The following is an 18,526-nucleotide window of genomic DNA, read 5'->3' as shown; positions in this document are numbered from 1 at the left end:
CCGGCGGGAGGCCGGGCGGGGCGGGGCGGGGCGGAGCCGTCCCCGCCCCCGCGCGCCACCCCCTCCGCGCTCTCCCTCCTCACGCCCGCCGTAGGCTCCCGGGACCCGCGCCGCGCGCTCCTTCTCCGACAGCTGCAGGGAGCCCAGCGCACCGCGTCCTGCCCCGTCTGTCCCCGCGGGTCGCCGCGCCATGACCACCCAGCAGATAGTCCTCCAGGGCCCGGGACCATGGGGCTTCCGCCTCGTGGGGGGCAAGGACTTCGAGCAACCCCTGACCATTTCCCGGGTAAGAGCGGTCGGGACGCGCACGGAGCCGGGAGCACCCCAGCTGGGGAGCGGCGGGCCGGGAGGGGACCTGGGGGCTCGAGGTCGCACTGCCGGAGACCGCTGTAAGGGAGTCCGGGCCCGAGCCAGCGCGGCCGGTCGCATCCAGGTGCGCCTCGCGCCCGCCGCTCCTTCCCGGCAGCTGCGCTCCCGGGCCAGGCGAGCGGGCGGCGGCCGGGCGCGCACTCCGGTGTCAGCGCGCGCCACGGAGGGGGCGGTTTTCGTTCTTTCGCCACCGAGGCGCGGCCCGGCGTGTGGACGCGCCTTGTCCACGCGCGGGGGCGTGAGAGTCCCCGCAGATACCGCCCGCTCGCAGGTACCCCAGTATCCCTTCCCAGTTCTTCACAAGTCGCCCGAGTGGCCGAAAGTAGATTGGAAGCAGCAGCCGGAACGACCTCGAAGTGAGGTGGAGTCGGTGGGAAGTTTACCCCGGGCAGGTGTGATGAATTTCGGAAACAACTAGTTTTCCACTCTTTTGCACTTACTCCGTGGCCAGGTCTCACCTCCCTCTTACCTTTTGGAGAAAAGGCCGGGTTTTGGAAACAAGCAGGCCCAGATAAACGCTGTTGGAGACTCCCCTCCTCCTGCAGCAGATGGCCATCCCTTATTTCAGCCTGGCGTTCCCAGATTACCAGCCGAACAGCCACTTTTCCCCAGGGATACTGGCGGGCAGGAGTTTCCACTTTGCGTGGAGGGGGGATTCTGCTTGAAAGCTTCTTAGAGGGGCGTCCTTTTTTGGGGAGACCACCAGGCCCATTACCCTGGAATAAAGCAGATCCCCCTGGGAGACTCAGACTCCGGGTTTGGAGGCCCAGGCTTCGGTCGTCGAGTCTGGAGTAACTGTCATGTCCCAGTGTGAGTTGCCCTATTCACTGCCTGCGTCTAAAAGGCAGACAATAAGTATTTTCCGACTAATGAAAAAGGGAACAAAAAGCATTCTCTGGTGTCCACACCCTGCCTAGAGGTTTGGTATTCCATTTTGGGGGCCATCTGCTTGCTAAGCTGACCCTAAACTTGCCTCCCCAGCCATCTTAACATCCCTTTGTTCTTCGCGGGAGGATGGAGAGGGAAGGGGAAGGTCCCTATGGGTGTTTTGTTTTATTTTGTTTGTTGGTTTTTACTTAAATCCCTGCCTCCAGCAGCTGTAGGAATATGGTGGGGGGTGCAGGAGGCAAAGAATTGGGGGCCTCTTCGATCGCAGTCCTGGCCATATTTCCTTCCAGATGGATCTAGCCCAGTGAGGTTTTCTCTGACCATCCCATCCCCTAAAGGGGCAGGTGCCTGAGTTCTTAGGCTCCTCCCTTTGTTCTACCTGCTATCCTGAGGGGACTTCTTTTATTATTCTTACAGGTACATGCTGTCTTCCCAGCCACCAGCCAAATTCCTCAAGTATAGAAACTGCCTTTTCCTAATCCAGACCCCCGCCCCCAAGCCTGGCACAGAGCTGAACCTGGCCGTACCCAGTAAATGTTTGCAGGCTTATTAATAAATGCTTGTCCAGGGAAGGCACATTTAGACTCACTTACCTCATAGTCCATTTGTCCTTGCTCTTTGTGTCTATAATTAACCTGTCAGCCCTTTCTACTTCTGAATTTATGTATGACATGAAACCCTTTTTTAAGAAGTGGAGGATATATTGCCAATCTATTAAAAGGGCAGTTACTACCTGTCATTTTAACTGCTTTTAAGAAGTGCATGTGGCACTGTGCAGGAATGACTACACGGCGTGGAAACCACAACACCAAATTCATTGGTTTGTACCTTCATATATTTATTCATTTATTTCTGAGCACATGTTTAGTGAGCTCATACTGTGCAAAGCCCTCGGGTCCTAGCTATGAGAGGACACAGCTCTACTTTCAACGTGTCTGAGGGAAGCTTATCTTTATAATGCCCTTAGCAGTGGCTTTAATTGACAAGTGACAGTGACTCAGAGTAGGGGATATTCTCATACTCTCCGTTATTCACTTGTTTCTTCATGTCATTATTTCTACATGGAAAAAAAAAAAGGTGTGTCTCCTCACCTCCTGGGGATAGGAAAGTCATCCTGAAGGGGCCCTGAGGTGGTTGTCTGAGATCTGATGGTGGTCTGGTTTCTGCTTCTTACTTGAGTTGTACCTGCTGGTACGGCTCTGGTGAGCCATCTTACTTTTTTGTCCCTGCGATGAGGATAACTCCAACTGCTGGCTGCCCATTGAAGAGCGTGAGAATGCTCAGGGAACAGGAGTGGGGAGGTGTAAGTAGTGACAAAGAGACACATGCCTTCTGGCTGGCAGGTGCGCTACATTTATCATTTGGGGCAGACACACTTTGCTAGTATGGTTTTATACATGTAGATTTTGAGTCTCCACACCAAAGCAAACCATAAAATTAGGCCAGGAGAGGAGTACCTTTCATTTGAATAACTATGTTTGCTTTCTCTGGCGTGAATTATTCTGGTACTGGCTCCAGTCTTTTGTGAAACTACTAAAGGTTCTGAATATAACTGTAATCTTGCATGCTTAAAAGGAGTTCTTTTTCTTAAAAAAAAAGTTGTAAAATATAAATGCATTAGAAACAATTATAAAGTAAATACCTATATAATCCCCTACCCAGGACAAAAAACTAGAACACTGCCTGCACCCCAGAAGTGCACCAGACATAAATCCTGACTTATGGTAGTCACTTGCTTGTTTTTTCTTTAGTTTTACCACCTAAATATGCGTCCTGAACACCACAGCTTAAGTTCGCCTGTTTCTGAGCAGAATCATACAGAACACATTGTGTGTGTCTGTGTGTGTGTGTGTCTGTGCGCGCGCGCGCTCACACACACACTTTACTCCTCATTGTTTATTTGTATTACTGTGATAAACTTAAAATTTCAGCCTAGGTTTTCAACTTTAAATGGGCAATAACCAGCTTTCTTCCTTTTCCCAGTTTCTCCCTCAAGCCCCCTACCTTGGGTTCCATGATGCTCTAGCCACACATTTGCCTCTGTCCTCTGAGATTTTTTTCCTCTGTCACTTCCTGCTGCAAATCTACAGTTGTCTGTCTCCTTGAGTTTTTTTCTTCCCCCATATCAATATCTTATTTCCTCTAGTTGCTTTCAAGGAAAGCCCTCAGAAATCCACACCCAGACTGAAATTGCTGCCCAATTTATGTTGACTGTTTTTCTGTCCCAGCAACTGACAAAAGACAGGAAGGGGTGGGGCCAGAGATAAGGGGGTGCTCTTGGTGGGAGGGGCTGTTATTTACCTCTTGAGTAAGCCTTTGCTAAGAGCAGTGTGGTATTATGGGGAATGCTGTACCCTTTGCTCAGGTGTCCTAAAGGAAGCTTAATAATGGATAGTTGGTAGCCAGAGTGTCTTTTCTGATTTTTAAGAGTGTTATTTTCAGACTCAAGTGGATTATAAGATGTCCTAAGGGTTAAAAGAGTAGGGCCTGTCAAATTGTGAAAGGCAAGAAATGTCCATAAAGGCTCACTATTTATTAATAGCCCTTGCCCCGCACTCCCTCACCTGGGAAATACTAGCTGCTCCAGCTGACTATGGTTGATCCAAGGACAGCAGAGGAAGAGGGTCAAAGGGAAAAGCACTTAAGTGCTTCCAATGAATTTTTTTAAAGTAATCTCTACACCCTGGGTGGGACTCAAATTGACAACCCTGAGGTCAGGTGTCAGTCACATGCTCTGACTGAGGTGCCCCTGGAATAGCACTGAAGTGAATGCTTGAGCCTACTGGCGGGAAATTCACCAAGCAGTGTTGGGACCTCTGATCCAATATTCTGCTCTTACCCAACCTCCTGCATGCCCAGGTTTGTCTGGGAGGAGGGGGGAGGAGAATGGCTTTCAAGTATTGTAGTGCAAATGACCAAGAGGAGATTGTCACCTAATGGCTGAGGTCACACTCCCCTGGCTCATCAGGACTGGGAAAAGCACCAAGCAGTTGCTCTTGTTCAGGGAGCAGGGACGGGCCGTGCTCATTCTCTACGCCACCCCATTGCTCCACAGAGAGGAAAGCTGGTATTTGTTGCTTTTTACAAAGGGAAACTCTGGTGCCCATAGGTTAGTTAATTTGTTTGAATTTACATAATTTTACATTGACTGAACTGCTTCCTTGTAAAGGAGAGGGTAGAAATTGGTTAAAAATGAGCAAAAGTGGCTAAGTCAGAAAATTAATTTTTAGAGGATGATTTGACTTCCAGTATGCCTCAGAGGAAAGCCTGGGGAAGCTGCCAGAATGTCTTTGTGGCACCTGTTAAGGTGTCCAGGGTGAGGACTCTGGCTGAGCTCCTCTTCAGTCATGAGCACCACACTGGGTGACCCGGGGCACATTGCTCACTTTCTCTGTGGTTCAGTTCTCTATAAAGATAAAGTAGCAAACAAGCAACCCCGCTGGTTTTTACCCTTTGAATATGAGAGCCTACTTTTTTGCTGTTAAAAACTATCTCAGCATTAGGCAATGTGGTATTGGTTGTACCTTCGACTATGAGTTGATTAAGAAAATGTATTATGAATTCAGAAGTGCTTTCAGGTGAATTTGTGTTGTGTTATTCATCCACGAATACCTGTGTTCAGATGACTCTCATGTTAGTCACAAGATTGGTCTGGCTTTGAAGGCCATGGCCTTAGTCTCTATCTTATAATAACCATTTTAAGAGCAGCTAGCATTTCTTGAATGCCTGCTCTGTGCTAGGTGTGCCCTGGCATTATCTTCTGTGTTCCCCACAGCCCATGACAGAGACGCAGGATGTTCTGGCAGTAAATTGCAAAGCTGGGATGTGCGAGGTAGACTGGATCCCAGGCCAGCTTTAACCACTGTGTTCTGCCTCTTGAAGATCCCTAGCTGTCACTATTTCACTGGTGGTAATCTTTGCACATAGTACAGCTCCAAGAAGTGCTAATGGTAGTGCAGGTATAATGTAAGGGTGGGAAGGACCCTCTTGGGCTCCTTATCGCAGAGCCTGTTATACCCATGAGAGTTGGCCGTGGTGACCTTAGCTGTTTTGTGGCCTTAGCCCAGGTGCTCCTGGAGCTCAGAGCATCCCAGAGACCAGCACTTCCCCTCCCTAATCCCCTGAGAAGCCAAAAGCCATGGCCCTACCTGTGAGAATTGACAGTCCAGCTGTGCAATTCCATGACCATGTGGAAGTGGAGAACAGAAGCACAGAGGATTTGAAGGATTAGAGAGAAGCCTGCCCAGGTGGGTAGGGGAGGATTTGGGGGCAGTTTTTGTGTTGAATGGAGATGAGTAGGGATAAACAGATCCACGTGGCTCAGCCACTGGAAAGTGGTAGCCAAGCCAAGGCCAAAATGAAATATACCCATGAAAGTCTAAGGGAGAACAAGGTGATTTCTGTATGGCACATAGCACCCTGTGTGATTGTTGACGTTCTTAGCCTCATCGTGGGTGAACTGGAATGTTCCTCTGTAATTGAGGCCTGGATTGTGCTTTCACGTACGTGGTACACTGCCTTCTTGATAAATGGCGTAAACCTTTGAAATGATTTCCTGAAGAACACTGTGGTCTTGAAGGAGCCCAGGTTCTTGACCCAGGACTAAGAGCCCCATGTTTATAGGTATGACTACTCATATTACCACCTGAGACCATAAGGACGCAAGTGTGACCTATGGCAGATAAAGATGTCCGAAATGCATACAGAGAGATTACATTCAGATGGGGCCACAAGGTTTTATGTCCAATTTTAAACAAATTGTAAAAACTACTCATGCTTCTAAAGCTGAACCCATACCCATACCCTATGGCCAACAATTCTGCTAGTTAAATACTCCATAGGAATGTGTCCAGTGGGCAGCAAGACATGTCAAGAGTTTTCAAAGCAGCACTCACTATTCACAGTAGCCCCAAACTTGAATAATTCCAATATCTAACAACAATAGGATGGATAAACAACTAGTGGTAGAGTTACAGGACATAAAACACCACCAGCAATTGCAGGAATTGCAGCTTTGCACAAAGACATGAATGAGACAGACCTAAAAGGGAAAATACTATGTGATTTCAGTTACATAAAATCAGTCAAGCAGAATTAATCCATGGTGTTGGAAGTCAGGGTCAGAGGTTAGTGATGGGAAGGCAGCAGGACGGGCCTTTGGGAGTTCAGTTCTGTTTCTTTCTCGAGTGCCAGGTTCATGGATGTCCTCCTGGTGTGAGACTCTGTCCAGCTGAGTGTTAACGATTTGTGCACCCTTCTATCTGTGTGTTACACTTCAATTAAAAGTTTCCATAAAAAGCTTCATGCTTGTTACAAAAAAATCAAATAACATAACGATGTGGAATGCATAAGGCTAAGAGCCCTCCCCACGCCCTTCCCCAGTCCTGCTTCCCAGAGGTAAACTCTGTTAACAGTTTGCTGCAAAACTTTTCAGACTTTTCTCTGTTCCTGTAACATTTTTAATATCAAAGCCCCATATCATAGTAATTTGCATGTCACATAGACATCATTGCTTTGTACCTTCTGCCTTATTTTTACTGCAGCAAATCGAGAGTTAAAGACATTTTTTTTTTAATTTTTTTTTTTATTTATTTCTAGGAGAGAGAGAGAGAGACAGCGTGAGCAGGGGAGGGTCAGAGAGAGAAGGAGTCACAGACTGAAACAGGCTCCAGGCTCTGAGCTGGCAGCACAGAGCCCGACGCGGGGCTCGAACCCATGAACCGCGAGATCATGACCTAAGCGAAAGTCGGACGCTTAACCGACTAAGCCACCCAGGCGCCCCAAGAGTTAAAGACATCTTGATGTCATGGGGAAATGTAGTCTCAGAATCAGTCTGCTCTGGGTTCAAACTCTGTCTTGTCCACTTACTAGCTCTGTGTCCTTGGGCAGGGACAGCCCCTGAAACTTCAGTGCCTTCACTTGTAAGTGGGAATAATAGTACTTGTCTTCAAAGGCTGTGGTGAGGATTCAGGTGATGTATATAGAAAGGGGCCAGCATCATGGCAAACACCTAGAAGGCATCAGGACACAGTGGTACTATTAGAAAAATACCAGGGGTGATTGGTGCATTGAGTGCTTATAATAGGCCAGATGTTGTTCTAAACTTTTGACACCTATAATGTCATTTAATCCTCCCAACAAACTAATGAGGTTGATGCTATTATAAATTTCATTTGATAAATGAAGAGGCTGAGGTATAGAGAGCACCTTGCCCAAGGTCATGTGGTTAGTTGATAGTTGGGCTTTGGATAATGGGTGATAATTAGTGGAGCAATTTAGAAACACATGGGGTTCATAAGGCCTTGTTTGTGAGATTTGGTGATTTCTTGATAAATTAGGGTATTCTATTTTTTTTTAACTCCTTTTTAATTTTATCCCTACCTAAGAAATAGTATTTGGTCTTTCAGACTAGGAGAGCAGTCTCTTTGAATTGCCCTTCCTCAGTGTAACTGCTTCCTTCACACTGACCACGAACTGAAGCTGGATTAAGGCACAACTCATCTACAAGCACCTGAACGGTACTCTGTTGTCTCATTTTGTTGAGAAAATGGATGCAGAGTAACCAAGACCATTTTGAAACTTTCTTGGGGGATTTTCAGGCGAACCTGTGTAAGCTCATAGAGTTTCTGTGGCTATAAGGTAGCTTCAAAGTCTGGGCCATACCTGGGCCCACAAACAAATTGAGTTAAAAGTATGACTCAAGAGAGTTCAAATTCCACATCTAAATGGCATACTGCAGGCGCGCCTGTCGGTTCAGCGTCCAACTTTGACTCAAGTCATGATCTCACAGGTTGTGAGTTTCAATCGGGCTTCTGCTGTCAGCACAGAGCCCACTTCAGATCCTCTGTCCCCCTTTCTCTCTGCCCCTCCCCTGCTCGTGCATATCCTCTCTCTCTCTATCAAAAATAAATAAACATTAAAAACATAAATAAAAACCCTGCATACTACAGGGTTAGGTTCTGTTTTGTTGCCCAACTCAGAATTTTTTAAATCTATACCCTACTCTGATACAGCCATTAAATCAATGGAGGTTGACCCTAACACTATGTGGCACTGAGACTGAACTTGAATTCTAAATTTCCTTATTCCAGTCTTCTGTTATGTGATGCTGAATTATATCATTATTTATGCTGTTTCACTTGTGAGAAGAATTTAAGGTGATTTACAACGCATATTTACAATATTTCAACATAAGAACACACATTATATGATTTAAAATAAAATTGGGCCATAGAAGAGGAAAGAGATGTGCGAGACCTTTAAATTAGGTGGTTTCTATAATTGCATACAACGCTGAGCTGTAAGGGTTCTGGCCAAGGCAAAATAGCAACCATGTTGAGTGATTTAGCATCTGGAATGAAATTACTTCTACAATATGCAGTTTGCATATCACCTTCAAGGATGTTGACCAACATGATAGAAGATGTATATATAAAGATTTTATTTAAAAGTTTTTTTTTTAACATTCATTTTTGAGAGACAGAGTGTGAGTGGGGGAGGGGCAGAGAGAGAGGGAGACACAGGATCTAAAGCAGGCTCCAGGCTCTGTGCTATCAGCATAGAGCCCGGCGCAAGGCTGGAACCCATTGACTGTGAGATTATGACCTGAAGTCAGACACTTAACTGACTGAGCCACCCAGGCGTCCTATTTAAAGGTTTTATTTTTAAATAATCTTTACGTCCAACATGGGGCTCAAACTCAAAACCCCAAGATCAAGACTCAGACACTATACCGACTGAGCCAGCCAGGTGCCTCTGTATGTATGTGTGTGGTACGTATATATATTTATTTATGTTTATATTTATATATCTCTGCTTCAGTAAGAGTTAGAGAAATACTATTCTCATGGATGTTTCTTTCAAGGGCCTTCTATGTATCTTTTTTTTTTTTTTTTAATGTTTTATTTATTTCTAGGAGAGAGAGAGACAGCGTGAGCAGGGGAGGGTCAGAGAGAGAGGAAGTCACAGACTGAAACAGGCTCCAGGCTCTGAGCTGGCAGTCAGCACAGAGCCCGACGCGGGGCTCGAACCCACGAACCACGAGATCATGACCTAAGCGAAAGTCGGAGGCTTAACCGACTAAGCCACCCAGGTGCCCCGGGCCTTCTATGTATCTTAATAGGAGTGTAAGCCCTTGAGGTTTTTTGTGGAGGAAGATTTTAGGGTCTAAGTATTTTTTGCTTACCTTGTAACTTCATTCAGGGAGAGAGCTTCAGGGGAAGGGGTAGTCAGACCCGTGTTTCCAAACCTGGTGAGCATGAGCATTTTCTGGGAAGCTTTACAAAATCTGTAGATTCCCCAGGAGATCTGATGACTAGCCTGTCAGGAAGCAGTTGCCTCATCCTTGCAAATATCAGAGTTTTCCTGAGTTATCGGGGACCTGGCTCTGTTTCTGACCTGAGGCGTAAATAGATGCCAGTTACAAGGATCAAGGTTAGCAATATTCAGTGAACATTCAAGAAATTGCCCTACATTTCTGTCCACAGGTAAAAGAGCCTTTGGAATAGAGATAATTTTTTTCCTTAGGGAAAAAAAAGCTCTGCATAAGAACCGTTTAAACTGTTTGATATGAATATTTGGTTAAAATCCTGTCTGTCAGAAGGGTAATAATTCATTTTATCATCCAGACTGGAACACTGGTAAAAGTGAAATGGAGTGATTTTGATAATAAACTAGGAAAATAGGCTAGTGTCCTGAGCAAACTAGGGTGTCTCATAATTCTAGTCATAAAACATTTTACATTTAAGTTTGCTTTCCATAACTTTAAAACTAAGCCAGTGATCACAGACACAGTTGCATGAAGGGGTCGGAAAGCAACATAAGTGAGTTTTGACTTGAGGGTGAGGTAATAAGAAAATTATTAGCTGCAAGAGTGGTTGGTAGTTTCTGTAATTGCACACTACATTGAGCTGCGAGATTTCTGATGATAAATGGCAACTGGTACAATGTTTCTGTGTCAGGGGCAATAGAGCGTGGTGGGGGCTGTGCTAGATGGAGAGCATATGCCTGATCTAAGATGTCAGAGGCTTCTCAGTGCTGATCGTGTGGGTCCAGAATTGCCAGATTTCCTTCAAGAAGCTGAGAATGTAGAGTTTTGTGTGAAATTTACCAATACATAAATATTGGCAATTTTTCCATTGTTTGTCAAAGCACAATCTTTTTAGAAAATAACAGGGTTCCTACAGCCTGATCTGTATTTACATCTCCAGCCTCATCCCCTTTCTCTCCCTTTACCAGTCCACATTACTGTTCTTGTCACTTGGCATGCTTTTTCCTGCCTCCTGTAGTGCCTTTACACACTTTTAAGCAATACCTCCTCTTGGGAGTCTTCCCTGATTCCATCTTTAGGCTCCCATTGCCTCTGGCTTACGCCTAGCACAGCGCTCACTAGCTGTTGTATATGCCCGTCTCCCTCAGGAGATCGTGATGGCCTTGATGGTAGACACCATCTTTTTCACGTCTGTATCCCAGCGCCTTGTGTTCCCAGAATCTGTAAACAGTAATTCATATTTCTGGAACTTGATAGTGTGCTCAGCCTGAATGATTTCATGTAATCCTTGTAACAGCCTTCTGATGTCAGGACTGTTATTACCCATTTCCTAGATGAGAAGGAGTGAAATATCCTGCCTAAGGACACTTAGCTTACAAGTGGCAAAGAACTTGAATCCTGACCATCTGACTTCAGAAGCCACATCGTTTTTTTTTTAAGTTTATTTATTTTTGAGAGAGAGAGAGAGAGTGCATGCACATACAAGCAGGGAAGGGGCAGAGAGAGAGACCAAGGATCCAAAGCAGGCTCTGTGCTGACAGCGGATAGCCCAATGCAGGGCTTGAACTCACAAACTATGAGATCATGACCTGAACTGAAGTCCGAAGCTTAACTGACTGAGCCACCCAGGCGCCCCTGGAAAGCCACATCTTAATCAACAAGCTGCACTCTGATTCAGAATGTACTTAAGGAATGGCTGATGGATGCATGAACGAGAAAGAGAAGACAGAAACAGAGGAGGGATAAAATAGAAACATGCCATTATCACAGAGGAGCAAGGGTATCTTTTCACTTATGGCCAGCGAGTATGCAAAACATTCAGTTCTGTGTAACAGCTGTATTTAGTTATTTAGATGTAAATGGAAAAAAGTGGGAGAGCTACATCATATTGGTCCATAAATGGTCCTATTCTGCACCATTTAGAAGTGAAATTAAACTCCTCAAAAACCTTATGAGCTCGAGAGTTTGGCAGCAAGGCTTTGAAGATGCATTAGGAACTTGCTGTATAGGGTCGTTATATGGGTTGGTCTCTGAGCCACATGTCTGCCTTAGGGGCTGGAGGATGAGAGAGACATAAGTGATTTCTGCAGAGAATGGCAGGTTGTTCATTAATGGAAATTGTGCCTAAGCTCATTTGTTCTCAATGAAGCAAGAATTGTGTGGAATGGTCTCTGGGGAAGAAAGCTGGAAGAGGGTTTTTGAGAATGTCCATTGAACTAATGTGTCTTGTTTCTTTGGAGAAGCATACAGGTTTGCTTTTTTAGGCATCGAAGCTGACTCCACTATGAGCTGGTTCTAATGGAATTTAATGGTCAGGAGGAAATTAGAATAGACAGTGTGGGATATGGGGTTAAGTGGATAGACTCTGGAGCCCACCAGCTGCGTAGCCTCATGCAAACAGCTTTAACCCCCATTCTTTCATTTCCTCAACTGTAACGATGCAGGTCATACCAGTTAGCTACCTGCTAACACTGCATGAGCACTGGTAAGTTAACTCTCTCCAGGTACTTAAACTGTGCTTGGCACATAAGCACGTCTTCACTGTCGGCTGTTGTTATGATTATGATAAAGAGTGTCATGAGGATTGGAGCCCATCATTCAGGATGGAGACTAACCACTGTTGTAGACACGGGTCTTCTCCCTGAAGCCCTTTCCAGTGCTGTGTTCTGATTTGGGTATTTTACTAGGGTGGGGTCACCGGGCCCAGCCCAGTACAGAGCAGTAGAGATGATTGTCCTGGGGTGGAGACACACCCAGGCAGCAGCAGGAGTTTGTGACACAAGTTCCTTGTGCAGGAGGCCAAGGCAGAGGCATCTTCTTAAACCTGGGTTTCTTTCTGGCTCTGGCAGTTAGGTTGAAAGCATCTTCCGTGGCATGGTGGTAAACAGAAAGGGAATGCACTTTGGAATGAGGGGATGTGGTTTCAAGTTCAGGCTCAAGCCTTTAGCTGTGAGAACTTGAATCATGCATGGTTTCTCTGAATCTCAATGTCCTTATCTGTGAAATTGTCTTTTTTTTTTTTTTTTAACGTTTATTCATTTTTTGACAGAGACAGAGAACAAGCAGGGGTGGGGCAGAGAGAGAGAGGGAGACACAGAATTTGAAGCAGGATCCAGGCTCTGAGCTGTCAGCACAGAGCCCAACGTGGAGCTTGAACTCACGAACCATGAGATCATGACCTGAGCCAAAGCTGAATATTTAACCGACTGAGCCACCCAGTTGCCCTTCTGTGAAATTGTCTTATATGGTGGTGGTGAGGTCCTCAAATACTAGACTGAACGTGAAAGGGCTTTGCATTTTTTTAAAGTAAAAGTGATCTGTTTCTCTGTGATCCCATCCAAGTCCCTGTTGATGACATTGTCTTGTAACTTTCTGAGATTTCCTTTGGCTTTTCATCATTTTGGCTTAAAAAAAAAATCAGACCAGGAAATGGGATGGCCAGGGATCAGTTACTCAGGCTTGAGACTCTTAAGACTGGTTCTAGCCTGTCCAGGACCTGTTGGGATGTACTTAACAGAAATGCCTCACCCACAAGACCGTTTGAACCAGTGCTGGAAATTCCAGAGTTCTTAGCAGCTGAGCATATTAAAGTAGAAAAGAAATTTCTATTTTCATTTTCTCAAGTCTTTCCCTTCCCACCCCACCCCCATCTCATCATTGTAGTTTTGTGGGTGGTCATGTTCCAGGATAGCGCTATTGAGGGAACAGATTATTTGATTCCTTTTGAAATAGCCATTTCTGAAGGGGTTATTTAGAAAGGCCAGTTCTAGGGGCACCTGGGTGGCTCAGTCACTTGAGCATTCGACTTCGGCTCAGGTCATGATCTCACGGTTCGTGGGTTTGAGCCCCGTGTCGGGCTCTGTGCTGACAGCTAGCTCAGAGCCTGGAGCCTGTTTCAGGTTCTGTGTCTCCCTCTCTCTCTGACCAACCCCTGCTCACACTGTCTCTTTCTTTCTCTCAGAAATAAATAAAAAACATTAACAAAAAAATTTAGAATAGCCAGTTCTAAAGCAACATGTTACATATTTAATAACACTAGATATTTAAATTTAGTCATTCATTGGGCAAATATTTATTGAGCACCTACTAAGTACCAGGCACTGGGGATAACACAGCACAAAAGGCAGACAAAATCCTGTCCTCACACACCTTACTGTTTATCATTAGGTCCTCAGGCATTAAATAAATAAACCCACAAAATAGATTTACAAATTCAAAGTGACAAGTGTCATGAGGAAGAAGAACAGTATGTTAAAAGGAAAGCAGGGATCTACCTTAGATTATAGGTTAGGGAAGGCCACTCTGAGAGTGGGCCATTTAAGTGTGAACTGAAGGAAGAGACTGAGTTAATCAGGGCAGAGGTTACAGGTGCTAAGGCCCTGTGGTTGGAAAGAACTAAGCAAGGCTGTGTAGCAGAACTTACGGGTGTTGTATGATGAAGGTGAGGAAGGAAGTGTGATCTTCACAGACCTTGTTAGTGATTCTGGATTTTATCCTGAGGGGATTCTTTAATGCTATTAAATTTCACATTAATAGATTTCACACTATTCAATTTCATGATAGGTGGGTTCCATCAGGCTGCTCTTTCTGGAGATTAAATTTGCCAGCAGAATTATTGCCAGTCCCAAACAGAGTAATGCCTAGGGCCTTTTTTATTTTTTTATTTTTTTAAAGTAAGCTCTATAGCCAACGTGGGGCTTGAACTCACAACCCTGAGATCAAAAGTTGCACGCTTCACCAGTTGAGCCAGCTAGGTGGCCCAGGGTCTCTTGCTTTATAAAAGCCAGATCTCTGGTAAACAGATGATGGGAAAGCCAGAAAGGAAGGTTAGGAGGTCAAGATCCTTGCACTGGCTTCCACATCCTGCTACATTCCAGAAGAGTTTTGCCTGATAAAGTCATACATGTCTGAGCTGGAAGGAACCCCGAGGATCAAGTCATCCACCCCTTACTCCCTGGGGCCAGGGAGCTGATGGGGGGATGGACCATGACAACAGCATTGCACCAGCCTTCTCAGAAGGGTTGGTGTTTTCAGATGGGTGAAGGCTGATTAGAAGGTTGGGGCACTTGCGCGGCTCAGTCAGTTAAGTGTCCAACTTTGGCTCAGGTCATGATCTCGCAGTTCATGGGTTCGAGCCTCATGTCAGGCTCTGTGCTGACACTAGCTCAGAGCCTGGAGCCTGTTTCAGATTCTGTGTCTCCCTCTCTCTCTGACCCTCCCTCACTCATGCTCTGTTTCTCTCTCTCAAAAATAAATGAACATTAAAAACAATTAAAAAAAAAAAACCATGGCTGCCTAAAACTGCATCAGATATGGAGGTCTTCTGCACAAACCGTGTGTTCTGGTTTGGTGCCTGAAGGTCCTCTTGACCATGGTGCAGCTTTGTGGAGACACCCAGGTGTTCACAGGATCTTCCACAGAGGCTCCAAGGGGAGGCAGGACCCTGTCAGCACTGGAGGTGTGGGTGTGTTGCCACCAACCTGCTCCGGGGGTGGGGGCAGGTTTGGAATCCCATCAAGGAAGATCCTTTAATATCACAAGTCATAGACCAACCTGGGAAGACAGTAGTATTTGTAGTATACCTTGGTTTAGGAAATACCTAGTAGCAAACAATTACTCTGTGGTTAGTACTACTTCAGAATGAGTTTGTACTTCATTCGTCACAATAGCATCTGTAATTCACTTGAAAAATAGCTGTTCATCTGTCTGTATGTGAAGCAGGATATTTATTCAGTCCACATGTATTGCTCAGTAGACAAATGGATTCGACAACCCACTGCAGAAATTGACTGGCTTTCCTCAAGCATGGGTGGCTCAGAAGTTTGGAACTGCTAGGTCAGAAGCATCGGCTTGGGGCACCCAGTTGCTCAGTCAGAAGAGCATGAGACTCTTGATCTTGGGGTTGTGATTTTGAGCCCCACATTGGGTGTAGAGATTACTTAAAGTCTTATTTTTAATTAAAAAATTTTTTTTAAATTTATTTTTGAGACAGAGACAGATCTGGGTAGGGGAGGGGCAGAGAGAGAGAGGGAGACACAGAATCCGAAACAGGCTCCAGGCTCTGAGGTGTCAGTACAGAACCCCATGCGGGGCTCAAATCCACTAACCTTGAGATCATGACCTGAGCCGAAGTCAGACGCTTAGCTGACTGAGCCACCCAGGTGCCCCGAGATTACTTAAAATCTTGAAGGGTGCCTGGGTGCCTTGGTTGGTTAAGCATCTGACTTCTGATTTGGGCTCAGGTCATGATCTCACAGTTCATGGGATTAAGCCGTGCCTTGGGCTCTGTGCTGACAGTGTGGAGCCTGCTTGAGATTCTCTATCTCCCTCTCTCTCTGCTCCTCCCCCACTTGATTGTGGTCTCTCTCTCTCTCAAAATAAAGAAACATTTAAGAAATAAGTAAAATAAAATCTTGAGGAAAAAAAGAAGCATCAGCCTGCAGAAAAGCTATAGGGGATGATCTTAATTGTAATCAACTTCTCAGTAGGAGGAACAGACCATGTAAGCCACACCACCATATTTTAAAATATTCTTTATTGCTTTTTTAATTACAAGAGTAATTAAAGATCATTGTAAAAACCAAAAACATCACAGAAATGTATAACTGTGAATAATTTTGTGTGAAATGTTCCAATTTTTTCTGTGCATAAATCATATATTTAGATTTTTATAGAAATAGGATGTTGGTATGCATAATCTGTGTATGTGTTTAGAAGTTTGTTTATTTTTGAAAAAGAGAGACAGGGGACAGAGGATCCGTAACGGGCTCTGCACTGTCAGCACAGAGCCTGACGTGGGGCTCGAACTCATCAACCGAGAGATCATGACCTGAACTGAAATCAAAAGTCAGATGCTTAACCAACTGAGCCACCAAGGCGCCCCTCTGTATGTGTGTGTGTGTTTAATATACTTAGTAACGTATTTTAAGGAAATAACAAGATTGAGTGGGAAGAACACTGGGTTTGGGTTCTGGCTCTGTAAATACACTAGTTCAATGATTAGTAATATAGTGATAAACTAGTTGGGTGATCCCAGGTAAATCACAGATCTCTCTAAGCCTCAGGGTCCTGGTCTCTAAAGTAGGGACTGACATTTGTCCTCTCTTAGAGGTTGTCGTAAAGACCCAATGACATGGTATATTGAAAAGGATTCTGGGGCGCCTGGGTGGCTTAGTCGGTTAGGCGTCCGACTTTCGCTTAGGTCATGATCTCGCGGTTCGTGGGTTCGAGCCCCGCGTTGGGCTCTGTGCTGACTGCCAGCTCAGAGCCTGGAGCCTGTTTCAGAGTGTGTGACTCCCTCTCTCTCTGACCCTCCCTTGCTCATGCTGTCTCTGTCTCTCTCTCCTAGAAATAAATAAAACATTAAAAAAAAAATTAAAAAAAAAAGAATATAAGACAAAATGAAATTGTAGGATTTCTTAAAAATATTATTTATAACATGATATGTCAGTGTCTCTGGGATACAACTAAAGAAGTATGTAGAAGAAATTTTAAGAAAGGGAACAATAGGAAATTAAATCTCCATCTATANAAAAAAAAAAAAAGAAAAGGATTCTTTGTAAAGCATGTGTATTGGGTGAATGTAAAGGATTATTATTATTGAAAGTTATTATTTCAGACCTTTTCCCCTTTCAAATGCTCTGATCAGTGAATGCTTACGCCAGTAGTCACTTACTCAGTGGTTTTCTTGGAGACAAATAGTAACTAACCTGCTTTTCCCTTTTTTCCCAGGTCACTCCTGGAAGCAAGGCCGCGATGGCTAACCTGTGCATCGGAGATGTAATCACAGCCATCGATGGGGAAAACACCAGCAATATGACCCACTTGGAAGCTCAGAACAAAATCAAGGGCTGTGCAGACAACATGACTCTCACAGTCACCAGGTAAGGCGTGGAAGTGCTCATTCATCGCCTGGAGGCTGCTTGTGGGTGGGTCCACCTGTCCCAGATCCCCTCCAGCCCCAGCTCTGTGCCCTGTGCACTGCGGCAGCTCTGCGGGATTGGAATTTCTCAGGTTTTTCTTTTTTCTTTGGCATTTTCCCAGTGCTTCTCATACTGTGAGCATCTTTCTCCAGGAGCTCTGCATTTTCACTTGCTCCAACACAACTAACCAAAACTTCGAGGAAGTAAAATCAGTTAGGTATTGTCAGGTGTGACAAAATGAAAATTTCTTCTTGGAAACCACTGAGCATCTACTGAGGATGCTGCTTGCATCACACCACGTGAAGCAGGGGGTACCGCCCCCGGAGGTTATGGTGGCAGAGAAAGACATCGACATGTTAGACAAAGTGCTGCGTGTAAGCCAAAGTGAGCTATGAGAATGGAGCAGAGCATGCTGGGAGTTGTCACTGGGGTACAATTCCCATTCTGCTTCTGATTAGTCTTGGGGGAGGGTTCCCGCAAGGGCAGGACATCAGGAGAGATTTGGTTGAATCTTTACTGGCTCCCTCCTTCCTGACACATCAAATTCACATTCCTCATTCTGATCTTCTGTTTACCTGTTCTTTAATGCCATTAACCTTGGCTTCCACTGCTCTTCATTGTGGACCCTTTGCTCAGTTTTACCTGAAATAGGTTTATCCCTTTTTCGACCTTGTGCCATAGGACTGGTGGGGAGGACCAGGTGTGGGGCAGGAGGTCAGAATATTTTGTATATGTTAGAGTCTCGCGCCTATAGAAAGTGCACTTTCTTTTTTTTTTTTTTTTAAAGCAAGCTCTGTGCCCAACATGGGGTTTGAACTCAAGAACCTGAGATCAAGAGTCACATGCTTGGGGCACCTGGGTGGCTCAGTTGGTTAAGCGTCCGACTTCGGCTCAGGTCATGATCTCATGGTTTGTGGGTTCGAGCCCCATGTCGGGCTCTGTGCTGACAGCTCAGAGCCTGGAGCCTATTTCTGATTCTGTGTCTCCCTCTCTCTCTCTGACCCTTCCCTGCTCATGCTCTCTCTCTCCCTCTCTCAGAAATAAATAAAACATTAAAAAAAAAAAAAAAGAGTCACAT

The 18,526-nt window shown here is 45.2% G+C and overlaps 1 protein-coding gene across 1 annotated transcript in view; it reads left to right on the top strand.

Annotated features, from left to right (window-relative positions):
• Positions 1–83: 83 nt before the first annotated feature.
• The window catches only part of PDLIM1 (PDZ and LIM domain 1), a 52,643-nt gene continuing 34,200 nt past the window's right edge, over positions 84–18,526 (top strand). The window contains exons 1-2 of the mRNA XM_039230292.1: positions 84–286; positions 17,258–17,409. Coding sequence (XP_039086223.1) covers positions 191–286; positions 17,258–17,409 — 248 coding nt within the window. The 5' untranslated portion in view covers positions 84–190. The remainder of the gene's footprint in view (positions 287–17,257; positions 17,410–18,526) is intronic.

Source organism: Hyaena hyaena, unplaced genomic scaffold (assembly GCF_003009895.1).
Source record: "Hyaena hyaena isolate Hyena2069 unplaced genomic scaffold, ASM300989v1 scaffold_44, whole genome shotgun sequence".
NCBI lineage: Eukaryota > Metazoa > Chordata > Mammalia > Carnivora > Hyaenidae > Hyaena > Hyaena hyaena.
The sequence above is the reverse complement of the archived record's forward strand: the minus strand, read 5'-3'. Positions and strand labels throughout refer to the sequence as shown.